This window comes from Amphiura filiformis, chromosome 17 (genome assembly GCF_039555335.1).
Source record: "Amphiura filiformis chromosome 17, Afil_fr2py, whole genome shotgun sequence".
NCBI lineage: Eukaryota > Metazoa > Echinodermata > Ophiuroidea > Amphilepidida > Amphiuridae > Amphiura > Amphiura filiformis.
This window is the reverse complement of record NC_092644.1, coordinates 10,390,852-10,405,828: the sequence shown is the minus strand read 5'-3', so window position 1 is coordinate 10,405,828 and position 14,977 is coordinate 10,390,852. Positions and strand designations below refer to the sequence as shown.

Genomic DNA, 14,977 nt, shown 5'->3' with positions numbered 1-14,977 from the left:
GGGGCGCCGGGCGGCTGCCCAAAAAGTCCCCTTTTTAACCCAAAGTCCCATCCCATTTTTATGCCTTTTTGGTCAAAAAAGGTTCAAATTTTGGAAAAAAAAAGTACACTTTTCAAATTGTGGCCCCCCCCCCCCTTAGTCCAAAAAGATCCAAATTTTAAATAAAGGTCCGCCTTTTCAAAACCAGCCCCCAAATAAATCCTGGTTAAGGGTCTGGGCTCTGTTGCAATTCAGTCTTTCATCTTCGTTTTCAATTATTAAGGTATCCCAAAATACCTTCTTATGTATTATGAAAAGTGGCATTACTATACTGATCCTCATGACACAAGTTCACACAACAATTTCCAGCCAACCTAGCCCTAAATATAGCGCCTCGATATTATTATATGATGTGTGACAAATTGTGTCTCATTATTCAGCGTAATCCAGGAAATACACCTATATAGTACACTACAAGCAGACAACGAGGCAACTTGAACAAGATATTTAAACTGCATCAATGTGCACTGTCTGAATCCAGATCAACATAGTAAGCTCTGCGTCTACTACATGGTACAAATTTTACACCATTTCATGTAAGATCACAGCTCACAGCCATAGCCTAGCCAGGGGGGTTCAGGGGATGCAATGCACAACACCCCAAATGCCAATCCAAATAAAAATGTCCACTTTTTTCTGTAAAAAATGTTGAAACATCAGCCTTGTTTATAGTCCACTGTTTTTAGGAAAATTTTGGAATTAGTTCTTTATGAAGGAAAATTCACAAAAAAACCCTAAATTTTTGAGCCCCTGCACCCCCTAAAGTAAATCATTGCTCGTGGCCTGTGTAGGATGCACAATTTGCACATCAAGCAATGCATGATGGAAGTATGCATAGCCATGAGGGAAATCATCCCCTTAATGGTGCACAAATCAGTGTGTCGTTGACCAAATTAACCTCATATTTGACCATTTTGAATTTTAAAAAGTGCACACATTTGCACGCTTTGGTTCCAGTTAAACATCACATGCACCAATCAGCTTGCATCAACATCACATTATGCCTGTTTGGTATGCAATGCCCGGGGGGGGCACTCAAATATGAAAGTGACGTACCTGTGCCTACCGGAGTACAAGGGGTCTATCGGTGGCGATTTTTGTCAAAAAAAGGGGGGTCATTCAGTGGAGGTTCCAAGAAAATGGGGGTCATTCAGTGGTGAAATGCTAAATATTGGGCATCATTGACTGTGAAAAAGTAACTTTCTGGGCAAAATTGTGCAAAAAACTAGCAATTTTGCAGCTAAATGGCAACATTGTGTGAAATGTGTGAAGCGTGCAAAAATGTGCAAATCTGGGGTAAAACTGATGAAAAAAGGGGGGTCTATTGACAGGCACATGACGCGTACCAATATATGATAGTTCCACTGTGAGATGTACCCACTGATGCACATTGGTACGGATCAACTCTCCGATGTGGACTATCACAATGATGGTTCATAAGACAGGAATTCTGACAAAGTTTTCCCCCTCCCTCCCCAGAGGAAGGAGTCTCCGATGTGCTTGACAAAGTAACCATCAGATATTATGATTTGGTCATTGAAAGATGGATTGAGTCAACTACCATGCAGGCTTTGGGGTTACAGACCATAATGTTCAAGGTTCACTCCCGGGTTCGCTCACAGGGTTAGCTATGTTGAAAATACGGTTACCAGGCTTTGTCGAATCTACTCTAACCCAACCATTACCCTAACCCTAGTCCTAAGGCTAGCCCAAAGTAAAATCTTATTTCATAATCAGCAAACAAACATAGTAAAGCAGATGCCACATTCAACACAGCAAACTTTATTTTTGACATATAGCGAACCTTCGGCATAGCAGACCTTTGACAAAACTAGGGGACACTTGCATGGTTTGGAGACCTTCAAAATTGCCTGTTATAAACAACTGCAGTCCCTCCCCCAGTAGCATAGCCAGGATTTTAGTGTGAGGGAGCAAAGCAAAATTTTTATGCCCATTTGTCAATTTTTTGTCCCATTTTTAATCATTTTAAGGACACTTTATACTCTTTGCCTTCCACATTTTATCCCTGAAAATTTACTGGAGGGGGCAGTTTTCCCCCTGGCTCCCCCTGGCTACTCCCCTGCTCCCCAACAGCAAAGAGGTAGAAAGTTTCAAGGGTTTCACCGTTAATGTATAGTTCAATGGTAAACTCTCAATCGGTAGTGGGAATACCTGTTGTAAAAAGAGATACGTGTACAGGTGTGGCTCTCTGCATATAACCAAGGGCTTAACAACCAAGGATGGGGTACTCACATGGTTCATTTACCTAATTCTATTAATGCACCATGGGGCAAGCAGAAGTCTGAATAATAACCTACAGATGTTGCAAATTAAATACAGACAGTTTCCCCTCCCAAGTCAAATTGAAATACACCAGCAAGTTCTGGGAATTGAACCCCAGACCTTATGCACCAAAGGCAAGTTCCCTAACCATTAAATCATGCTCGCCTTATCAGATGAAAATAATATTCCTATTTTTCTCTTTCAATAGCCCATGGTTTTTTTTTGTCACGCAACAAAACTATTTGGCTATTTGTGGAATCAGGCCAATCAGGGAAGCGCATGTCTCCCTTGACTTCCTGTAGCCAGAAGCAACAATGCAATCACAAGCATGTAAACTTATATCCATCCAAACTATGATTCAAAATGGCATTTTTAACGAAAGGTGGAACAATTCACATGGTCTAGTCTAGATCAATATAAAGAAGTTAACTGTCATGATATGAGTGAATTATTGATGTTATCACTGCAAGCGAGAATAAACCAAAAGTTTGGAGAAAGCAAAGGGCACAGATCTATGAAGCCCTATTGCGGACAAGCTTCAAAATAAGCAGGCACCCAGGAGCCATTTACCCAATGGTCATAACATTTTGGCTCCTGATCCACACCAAATTTTTTTTTTCAAATAGAGCCTGGTAGTTAAAAAGCAGGTTTTGTATTTAATGTGTACAATAGAAATTTAAATGACTCTTAGGATTAGCTCGTTAAAAATGGCTCCTGGATCACTAGATAATCACAGGACCAGGAGCTGCTTTTTCCCAATGTGTGGCTCCTGGTCCAGATCTGCTTATTTTGAGGCTTTATTGCGGATATGGTGGCACAGTGATAAAGGCCGTTTGACTCATAATCGTGGGTTAGTTTGAGATCATGGGTTCGAACCCACGCAGCACCAATTAGTTGCGCACTTTGGTAGCTTTGCATTTTACAGCTTAAAATTTTCAGCTTAAAAAATCTGAAGGAAAAAAATCTTTGGTATTGTTACATACCACATATATACCATGCTTTTCAAAAAATGTCAGTCAGAATCAATACACTTCAAAAAATGGCTGTACAGCTTTAAAAAATCCCTAAAACACAAAATCTGGGTTGGTCGGGCCTATAGAACAGGGATTTTTTGTAGTCTTACTGCTTTTTCTGAATTTCCCAACTCATAAAGAGCTAATCCATTTCACATCTTAAAGTTACAATTAAATTTGGTTTTTGTACACCCTGTAGTACTAATATGCTATACATCAAACATGCTAAAAAATTAGGGGCTTTAAAAGATGACATTTATCATAAATTTCTGTGCTTTAAACATACTCCAAACTACATTGGACCTTGTATTTGCTGCATACATAAATAATGTTCAATTCAATTATCAAAATTGAAACCGAGAGTCATTGAGTGTGAACTTGAAGGAAAATGTCAGTCAGGAATCATTGTGCAATCCATTTATTCTAGCACCTGCAGAAACATCCAAAACTCAGGTTTGATAAAAATAATCGTTGCATGATAATGAAAATAAAAAATTTTGCATATCATATTGAATTATTGTTATTGACCATATTTTATAGCACTTCATGCCTGCATATAAAATTTTATAGGGAGGAAAGCACTTTGGCATCCACAGATTATGTGGAATGGTCTACCAATTTTTTTTAGAATATCCTTGACTTCATTAACCCCAATGTCCTTTCGGTTTTTACTGAAGTAGAATGAAAGAAGGAAGAGAGGAGGAGGAAAGGAGATGATGAGAAAAGTTGTTCCCGGCACGGTTTTGATCCACCGAACCTTCGGATGCCAACAAGCAGACTGGGGATAGCAAGCCACACATGTGACCAGTGTAGCCATATTTCTGACCAAAGTTAACATTTTAGTGTGAAAATGGAAAATTTGTGTGTTTTGCACACATTTATTCCAGTAAGGTCATTGAGGAACCGAAACAATGGGATTTTGCCCGGTACTGGTTGCATGTCATAAGTTGGGTATGCAAAAAGGGTGGAGGGATTACACTTTTCTGAAAATTGCGATACAAATTTGATTGGCTTTCCGTAACCCCATCCCGGTCCCCGCACTTCGTGCATCCGCGGGTATTCATGCTTGTCGGTGAACTTTAAAAACACCCCTTTTGCATCTCATTTCGCGAAGTTTTTAGGGGAAAAACACCCCTTTTTTGAGCGATTTCGCGAATTATTTGCCCTTCGACAATACCCCTATTTTCGCTAAAACGCGAACAATATTTCTAGTATACCCTTTTCTGGCAGAAACGCGTAGGCTGCTCGATGAACATACCCTTTTTTCAATTTCGCGAACATGTGGTTTGAAAAAACACCCTTTTTTTTTTTTTGTTTCGCGAATCGCGTTTCTTCATCTGAAAACACCCCTTATTTCGCGAAATTTTCGACGAGCATGAATACCCGCGGATGCACGGAGTGCGGAGACCGGGAACCCCATATCCTACAGCAGTGGTTGATACCTCATTTTAAGCCTAATTTTATACTCTTTCAGTCTACTGAAGCATATAGTTATACATTATTCAGTAAAAAAATCACATCAGTTGAAATGAAAAATGCCAGGTGTGGAGGAGCAGGCGGATGCGGGAGTGTGCAATAGGGCCTATGTGAAAATTCACATGTCAGCATGTCAAAACTACTGGTTATTTTTTCAAATCCAGTGAGGCAGGTATGATGTATTGAAAGCTTTGAATGTTGAATATTCACAAATTTATCAAGGGGTGTAGTACCACCTTAAAGGGTTATATATGTTCCATTTTTTTTCATTTTTAATGAAACCCTAGTTGAATTTCAGTATTTTTAGCAATATGCTAATGTACATTTCTCTTCTTGATATTCATTTCCTCAACAATAGAATAACCATCTCGCTAATTACTCGTAAAAAGGTCATTGACCTCCACAATGTAATTAACATACGTACAATTATTTTAAATAGTTCATTTAAAGCATTAATGTATTGAGAACATATCCTCCAAATCTGATGACATTCTTGCATAAAATTAAAAATTTACAGTCATTTTTGTAATTGAGGTCCGATTTGAGAAAAATGCATTTGAAAATTGAGATTTACATAGACGCCTGTGTATTAATTAATTAGTAATTAAGCATTATCTCAAACATTAAGCATGTGCTAAGGTTAAAAGTGGTGTTAATTGTTAGAGGTTGTCAATATATACAACATATCAAACAATACATTTTTTGTCATTTTTGACCATGTAATTGAAATTGTACCCAACTTATGACATGCGACCAACTGCGATTATAGGCTCTGTCTTGGGAGTCTATGCTGCGATCAAAGTGACTTGCAGAAATGATTGTATATGTTGCATCTTAATAAAACAAAATTGAGCAAATTTTGTGCAAACCCAAAATCTCTGAATAAGGTGTGACACACCCACCTTTATGCTAATCTGAAAAAAGATCCATACTTTGTCATTAGAAAGCATTGAAAATGGATAAATTCACAAAAAGTCCATTTTTTTGGGAACACATTGAAATTAGCCCTTGTTTGAAGGTAAATTTCACAAAAGGTCCATATTTTAGCTCCCTCCCAAATAAATCCTGGCTATTAAAGGACCTGTCTCGATGCCTCTTTAAATTACCGTGGAAATTATAGACTATTGACAATACGTTTGTGAAGGTTGACTATTGACAATGTAAATTTTAGTAGTTTATTTTATCATGTTTATACAGAATACAGGTAGTTTGTCAACAATAATGCAGCATACCTACATTAATCATTTGGATGTTTCTATGCCTTTATATTATGGGGTTGTGTCTGTTATAATTGTGTATTATGGAACAAACCAACCATTCTTGCCTACTGGCTGTTGCACTGTCGGGTCATCTGGTAATATTATTCAATGAATATTTTACATTTTTCCACACAAAAAAATCTTTTGAATATGCCTATTGCTATTTTACAAAATATTTAAAAATCTATTTTTGAAAAAATTGATTCTCCTTTTAATTAATACGAACTTTTGCCGAAGTTTGCTACATGCGCAGTGCATATTATGCAACCTTTCATGAAAACAAACAGTACCATATTTTGTTCACAACTTTCTTCTTTTCTGTTTCATTATACAAATTGGCTGGTTTTAGCTACAGTATAATTATATAAAGCCTAGTAATTGATGCGTAACCTTTTGGCACTAACACCAAAAGACTTTATGACAGTGCATATTTGGCAATGGCATACTAGGCACTGTCAATGATTCCTATATATACAAGTGTAAAATCAATCATTGAATTCTTATTGCATACAACTACAAGTGAATGAGTAGTTCATTACCCGGTATATAAAATAATATGAAAATTAACAAAAAGAATCAAATCAGTATAGAGCAAATATAAAAGCTCTTGAAGCCCATTCAATTGCATGTTAGCACTGGAACACCTAACACTGGACACGACTTTTTGCTATCGGAAGTTAAGAAGGAACGAAAAAGGAGAGAAGATGAAGAGAGAAGATGCTACCCCTTGGATTACCTGGGGGGCCACTCAAATATAATGATGTAAGCATACGTGACCAAAAAAAACGTGTGAAAAGGGGTGTTTTTTCTTGGTTGGGCACGTTACGTGTGTGACGCGTTAAGGGGGCAAAAAAGGGGGGGTATATCCGGGAGGGGTAGACTTTTAGTGTTCAATGACAAGTTAGTAGGCCTACAAAAAAATTTTCAATTTGTCAAAATCCATCAAAACTTGTAAAGTGGGTCAAATTTAGACAAAAACTTGTTTAGGGGGTCAAAATTAGACAAAAACTTGTTTAGGAGGTCAAAATTAAACAAAAACTTGTTTAGGGGGTCAAATTTTTTGGGAAAGCGCTCTAAAAACTTGCTTAGGGGGCCATTTTGCTCACAGAGAAAAACTTGTTTAGGGGGTGTTCGAAAAAAATTTGGTCACGCATGCGTACACTCTCATATTTGAGTGCCCCCCCCCCCCCGGGTTGAATTAAAACCTTAGCATGCCAAGTACATGATCACCAGCTGGTAGCCACATGGGATGCGCTGGCCCGGCCAGCAATTCCCTGAGCATATAGCACTTACTGATTGCGTCATCGCATCACCTGGGATTCATGCAAACCCTGTGGTTATCATTGTGGTATTTATGACTGTTAGGGTTTATAATCACAAGAACTATCACATAAGAGTCTGTGTAATACTTATGAACACTGGGGGAGGGAAAAATTGGAGGTAAGCCATTTTTGGTAATTCAAGATAGTATCATGGGGTGCCTTGTAAAAAAAAGCTCTAAAAAGGTATGGAAACAGTACGGAAACGCTTATTTATGGTCCAGACCAGGATCCCCAATTGTCACAGACCCCCTAAGAGCTATGGACCCCGTTTAGAGGCATAGTAGTCTTACCCCTGGTTCACAGTAGTACCGTAAGAATAATTGCACCATAATTTCTTTCAGTTGGCAGGGCTTCATTGTAATTTTCATTTAGTGGCTGATTAAAGTGTGCAAATTAATTCATGGCAATGGTGCACCATGAGATTAAAACTTTTAACGTTTAAGCCATGGAAAACAGACTGCACCAAAAACACAAATACAGGGGGAAAATTGGCAGAGCTTCATACATTTAAATGCTCAGTGGCAATTTTGGCAACGTTTTATATTTTACACTTGGAAGCCATAGAAACACTAAAACACCAAAAGACTATCATGACTACGGAGTGTGAAAGTGGTTATCTTTACATACTGTAAAGCACTTAAATTTCGTGGGTACTTTATTTCGCGAATTGAGAAAAAGCAGGATTTTTTGATGGTTTTAAATTCGCGAATCCAGAAGATTTATTACTGTTACGTTGCAATGTAAATTTTATATTTCGTGGGGGATTTAATTTCGCCAATTTCAGGTCCTCGCGAAATTCGCGAAATTAAATACCTCGCGAAAATTTAAGCGTTTTACAGTAATTAAATTTCCATACTGCCTCAATTTCACATTTTTACAAATGTTTGATTTTGCCAATTTCAAAATTTCTTCACAGACTTTTGATATTTCAGTTAGCTTTAGTAAGCATTTAATAAATATTTTTGCAAGTGTTAAATTTCACACAAGCTTAGCAGAACGTACGTCGTAAAAAGTGCTAAAAATTGTTGTATTGCGAAAATTTACACTTTTATACAGTACTAGTCCTATGGCCCAACCCACACAAATTTAAAGCCAGGGAAAGCCCATAGATTTCTCAATTCAATAGTTTGGATAGGGTGTTTGAACTTAATACAATGTAAAGGTACAGTATGCATTCTTTTTGCAGTCGCCAGAAACATTTGGTGACGTCTCTGAGAACATGGTACTACCCAGAGTGACTCATACTATGTCTGAATAAAAGGTGAAAGTCCCTATATTGTTTACCAAATTTATTCCGATCAAATGATTGGAATTTGCAACATTCTGTATGCCAATAGGCCCAATATGTGTATTAAAGGTACCATTTAGCCAAATAATAAAAAAATGTTTGTATGAGAAGATCAATGCATAGCTAGAAATTTTAAAATTTGAATTGTCTTTTTCTGCATGGAAGAGGCTAAATCAAAGCATATACAAAATGTTTTTCAAATAAAAGTTAGAAAAGGTTGACAAAACATGGGTAAATATCGGGTATAAAATGGTATAAAACATTTTCATAACATTCAAAAACATTTTTTAAGAACTTGCTGCCAAATATTCAACAATGAATTAAATTAATGTAGTATTTAAATATTGACAAGATATTTTGCAAAATATTTACAATAACATGTTGACAACATTTAAAAATGTTTTTGTAGTGTCGCTTCATACAAAACGTTTTCATGACTTTTACATAACCCGACATTTTAATGTTAACATATTCCACCCAATCCAAAACCCAAAATATAACCTACTTACTGTAACTTACATATTGAAATGTTATAAAAAACATGTTGTGTTTGTTGGGACGACCCTAAAAAATCACTGAAAGCTTGATTTAAGGTAAACCAGGGTTGGGGGTAGGGAGGGGGATGAACTGACTATGGTGACAGAAAAAGAGTTTGACCCCCATTAAAAAAATTATTTTACAATGTAGTTATAGGTAATTACTCACCAATCCCAGCTTTTACTATGATTCTGTCTATAATAGTACATGTTCAAAACCTATGACTATGAGAATAAATGTCTTGGGAACTGACTAGACTGAGGTGGAAATGTTTTCTTGCTGTATGGCTATTGCTGGTTCATTTTCAAGATCAATAATGGTCCAAGTAGTACCGGTAATTAAAGGGATCCATGCTTACTGAGTCAACAGAGGTAGCGATATAAACCTAGCATAAGTCTGGGTTATTCCTTCATGTCATTTTACACACAATTAGGGTTAGGGTTAGGGTTAAGGTTTAGGGTTAGTTTAGGGTTAGGGTTATGATTAGGGTTATGATTAGGCTTAGGCTTAGGGTTAGCGTTAGGATTAGCTTACACGAAATAATTACATGAAGGATCGACCTAAGTCTGAGACCCCCCAGAGGCCAAGCTGCAGTCTAGTCTGAAATATTTTGGGCAATGGTGTGTCCAGGGTGACTTTGGAGGCTTCAGTCCCCCTCTCCCCCTCCACCATTTTGCTGCAAAATCAGCAATTTTGCAATTGCACCCTACCAAAAGGCTAGGAGGGGGTTGAAGGTTTCTGTAGGCCCCCATGTCCCTGTTATGGGTCCTGTTTTCTCAAAATGGGGACCCAGGAGCCAAAAATTCAGAGGGGGGGGGGTAGTGGTACTCAATATTAACTTGAGATGTACGGCAGTCTGCAGTTCCAACAACCCCCTCTGTTCTTGCATGTTTATCCCAAAGACCCATATTTTGTGTTTTCACCAGACCCCCTTCCCTTGATGGTCATAATTTGCTCCCATCTAGACCTTTTTTAATTCCTACCACATCTGCCCCAAAAGACCCAATTTTTCCCCAACCCTGAAAGAAAACCCTTATTTTAGCCTCTTCCCCAAAAGACCCCATTGTTAGAAATTTAACCTTGACAGTCCAATTGTTTTAGCATCTGCCTGCAAAAGACCCCATTTTTTAGAATCTCCCCCAAAAGATTTTTCATGCAATTGGCCCCAAAAGACCCCCATTTTACTATTGGAGTGCCCCTCCCCCATTTCTGAAATATATGTACCAGTACATAAACTGCATGCATGTCTTTATTTGAGAAATTCAAAAATGGCATATTGCCTATTTCAGTTCACACGTACCTCTCTAGCAGTTCTTCGAGTCATTTCAGAGGCGTACCAACAGCGGCAGCACCAGGAATTTTTTTTGGTGGGGCATGGGGGGGGCAAAGTGAATTTTAGGGGGAAATCAACACAAATGTTGCCCAAAATTGTTGTGGAAATTTGCATAATTTTGGGGTTTTTGCCTCAAAAGTAGCTAAAAGTGGGGGGTGGCAAGAAAAATATTGGGGGGGACAAATCCTGTAGCGCCACCACTGCATACCAACCAGGGGGCAGGACAAGATTTACCAAAAGTTGTAATGCATGACTTCCTTTGCCAGGTTTTATTGTCCGCATTTTTGCCCATTTCAACATTACAATTCTAAATTTTGTGCTTTGCGCAGGCCCGTAACCAGTATTTTTTTGGGGGGGGGCTGATTTTGAAAAAGTGGACCTTTTTGGACTAGGGGCAGATTTGGAAAAAGTGGACCTTTTTTCCAAAATTTTGACCTTTTTTGACCAAACAGGCAAAAAAACAGTATTTTTGGGGTCAAAAAGGGGGACTTTTGGGCATTTTGGGATGGGGAGCAGCCGCCCCAGCCGGGCCAGCCCCCCCTGGTTATGGGCCTGTCTTTGCGTGCATTTGTGAGAGTAAAGTCATTTTAGTAGTGGGTCAGTGGGACAATTAGGACATTTTGCCCCCCCTTGGCTCGGTGGCCCTGATATGCCCCCTGGCACCATTTGTTCAGTTCTTTAAAATAAATCATACTATTAATAGGGGGGTCACACATTAGCTCATTAGGTGTCTGCATACGACCCATAAATGAACAATGGCATGTTTTGAGCATAAAAAAATATCAAATTGTTTTCTTCATAGAGACCTAAACATTTTCAAATATTTATTTAGTATATGTGTAGTTACAAAAAAAATATTTTTAGGTCTATTGACCTTTTGAATTTTACACGGCGGCTCTGTGAAAGCACCAGATTTTTTATCAGCAAAGACCAGTGTCTGGATCCGAGAAGAAATTAAGAAATTGCCTTTAGAAAGTGAGTTTTTCAATTCGTGCCAACGATGTAGTGAATTTTAAAGTTACTTTTTCTGAACCATGAGAAATGTATCTTTATTTTGGCACAACTTGTTTTTTTCTATGATAAATTTGAAAATTTGATGTTTTTTTGCCCGAAACGTGTGTATTTTCCCATAGGAAACGCTGTCCAAGGGTGAAATTTTGATATGATGACTGTAGATGATGAGTTACCCTACTGTGTGCCACATGTGCAATCAAATTGAGACTCCTTTTTCCTGAATCTCCACAAAAATATCTTTCTTTTGACGTAAACAAGAAATTTCTAGGATGTTGGGTTAAAAAATGGCAATATATTGAATCATTTGTTTTTTGGCCATTTTCCTGTGTATTTTCCCATAGAAATTGTTGACCTTACTTGTGAAGTTTTCATATTTTTCCATTTCTGGAGTGTAGTTATCAACATATTATGACCAACTTGTTGTTTTTATCTACTGCAGTGGTCCAACTTGAAGTCCTAGAGTTGTTTTACCTTGAATATGGATGTACAAAGTTGATATTTTTATTCCGAGGGTGTCCGTGAATTTGCTGTTTCATTCTGTAGCACTTTTTTACATTGAGCGGCAATTTCCTTGATTTTCTAGATTTTTCCCACTTTGGAGGCAATTTCTCACAATATTTTGATGCACATGAAGCTTTTGTTGTTGTTTTTGTGTTTCAACCCAAGGGTTAGAGTTGGCTTAGTGTAAATGCAGCCATTCACAATTCATATTTTTAATCTGAGATTGTCGTAAATCTGCAATTTTATTCTGCAAGGGGTTAAAATAAGAGTGCGACGATCCTTGATTTTGGTGTTTTAGTCCATATTTGGAGTAATCTTTTTCAAAAACTGAAGCAAATGATGTACCTCTTGACATATCTATGTTGAAAGACTCAGTTATACAGCAACTTTAAGTGAAAATCGGACATAGGAAGCATATAATTTTGATTTTTTAGTCTTCAAACATGCCATATTGTCGAAAAACATGCTTTTTATCAAAATCATGCTGAAAAACAGCCATTTTTCGAACTTTTAAATTGGCGTAACTCGAAAACGCTTTATCCAATTTGAACCATTTAAATTGCTATCTTCATCATTTTGCAAGATGCTTCTGAAAAACTTAATGCCAAACATTTATATTGTAGATAAAAGAATGATGTGACCCCCCTACTATTAAATCAAACTAAAAGCTTTGTCACTATAATTTATAAAAGCTGTCACTCTAAGACAAAATCTTTGCAGTGGAAATGTATCTTCCCCCTGCTTGAAAGTTATCTTACCCCACCCCTACCCCTTTGCCCCATCTCTGCAAATTCCTGCATACTTTTCTGGAGACCCTTACAAAATTGAACACTACACCCCTGGCCAATTTTGTGCCTATTTTTGCATTTTTCTCAAAAATTATAGCGCATTGGTGACAGGTAAGATATGTATATTCAGAGAAGATCTTCTCTGGTATATTATAGGGGCAAAGACTACAACTACTGCACTGAAAATTCAGCAACTCAAGGCAAGTAGTTATTGATTTATTGATCAAATATTGGTTTTCCCTAATTTTTTACTGTAACTCCACAACTGTTGTCTGTGCTGAAATAAAATTTGCAGTGCAGTAGTTGTAGTCCTTGCCCCTATAATATACATATCTTACTTGTCACCAATGCGCTATACTTTTTGACAAAAAATGCAAAAATAGGCACAAAATTGGGCAGGGGTGTAGTACCCCCTTAATAATAACTTCATGATCAAATCAAGAAATAAATATGAAATGTTGAGTTTGCAGATGGCCGCGATGGGATTTCAACAGTCAGTGGCAGCCTGCATTTGTTTCTAGTAAAATATTGGGGGGGGTGCAAGCAATTCAGGGATCCAACAATTTTGCATTTTTGCCCAAATGCAAGTTTACCATCATTTTTGGATTTTGAATGGGGGGGGGTAGAGGAAGGAAAGCCCCCTCCCCTATCCCATCGTGGCACCACAACGTAGGAACATACAAATCAGTAGTCAAATGATTTCCCCTATCAACGAAAAGCTTACAATTACAGGGCACTGCTCTGTTGCCCGGCCGAGTGATGCTCAGTACCAACACGGCGAAATATTGTAACACTTACCGGAAAGGTCCCGGGTTACATCCCCGGCAATTATTCGTATAAAAGTTCATTCAGACAGCCGCTAGTCGGTTGCATTCTGCGGTTCACCTCTTTTCCATTTCCACAACACAGTGTCAACATAAGCTTTGACAGGTAATAAATCAATTATTAACTAATTTAACTCACCAAAAACTTTTAGCCAACCCTCCACACGAACTGGAGTTTCCATGATGTGTTAAAAAGTCCCGGCAAAATCGTATTCCAATGTTATATCCACGGGGCCGGTTTTGTGTAAAATAATCGCTATAAATGATAGAAAACAGCATGAACACATTCACTGTTTACTCATTCTTTACTTCCAAATCACGCTATGACAGTTATATTTATGAGCAATATAGAAATTAGCAAATAGCGGAACGCTGTAAATAGATGAGAGCTCAGCAGTCGTGGTTTTTTAATTCACCGAGTTCAGCCGACCATGTGTGTGCCTTTTGTGCGTGTTTACTTTGAACTTGGCGTAAGTCTACGCAATGATTGCAATCAATTACTAAGACTAACCAATGATGTTTCTAGACTATTGCATTTACTTACTAGAATTGCAGAATCAATGAAATATAGTGTGTCCCATTAAAAATGAATTGGACGTGTAAAAGTTCCTACCAATTTTTTTCAGGCTATTCAGATTATTTTTTCTAGAAAATTGCATTTTTAATATTATAGGGATCAATAAAAATAAAGTTTATTAATGTGTCCTACAAAAAATCAAAAAAGTTTCATTATGCCTAGGCCTACATGATTTATAGACCACCACTGTTTTTAAGGGCCTAAAATTCCACATTTTTCAACTTGATTCATATCAATATTTATAACCCTGAATATTGAAAGTGTTTAAAGTTATTACAAACACCAAAAATGAAAAGTGCAAATCATCCTCAAAAATACCCTTTTGTATTTTGTACAGTAATACTTTAATTGAAGTGTCAACTAGTAATTTTGGTTGCCAGGGCAACATAACAATTGTAAGGAATTTCATTTATTTTGAAAGTTTGGTTACTATGAAAATCATGTTCAATTTTTTTAGACCTAAAAACCTTTTTACAACATCAACCACATAGATTCGCAACCATGGTGAGACCTCATATAATTTAACCGTGCTTTGTCAAATTTCTTTTCATTCTTTAACCCAAGACTATAACTTCACTCCTAACCCTAAAGGATCCTTCCTTTTACCACCTGGCAAAATCCCCAAAATAACCGAGTTGAGACTTGGATGAATCATTAATATCAGACCTCGGTACGGATGACATACATACACTGTTCTCCCAATGATGTCCAGGGCAAGTGCAT

At 37.5% G+C, this 14,977-nt stretch overlaps 1 protein-coding gene across 1 annotated transcript in view; it reads right to left on the bottom strand.

Moving 5' to 3' along the window:
* The window catches only part of LOC140136916 (uncharacterized), a 421,421-nt gene extending 407,533 nt beyond the window's left edge, over positions 1-13,888 (bottom strand). Inside the window, exon 1 of the mRNA XM_072158568.1 lies at positions 13,817-13,888. Within this exon, the coding sequence (XP_072014669.1) occupies positions 13,817-13,859 (43 nt within the window). The 5' untranslated portion in view covers positions 13,860-13,888. The remainder of the gene's footprint in view (positions 1-13,816) is intronic.
* Between the last annotated feature and the right edge of the window lie 1,089 nt (positions 13,889-14,977).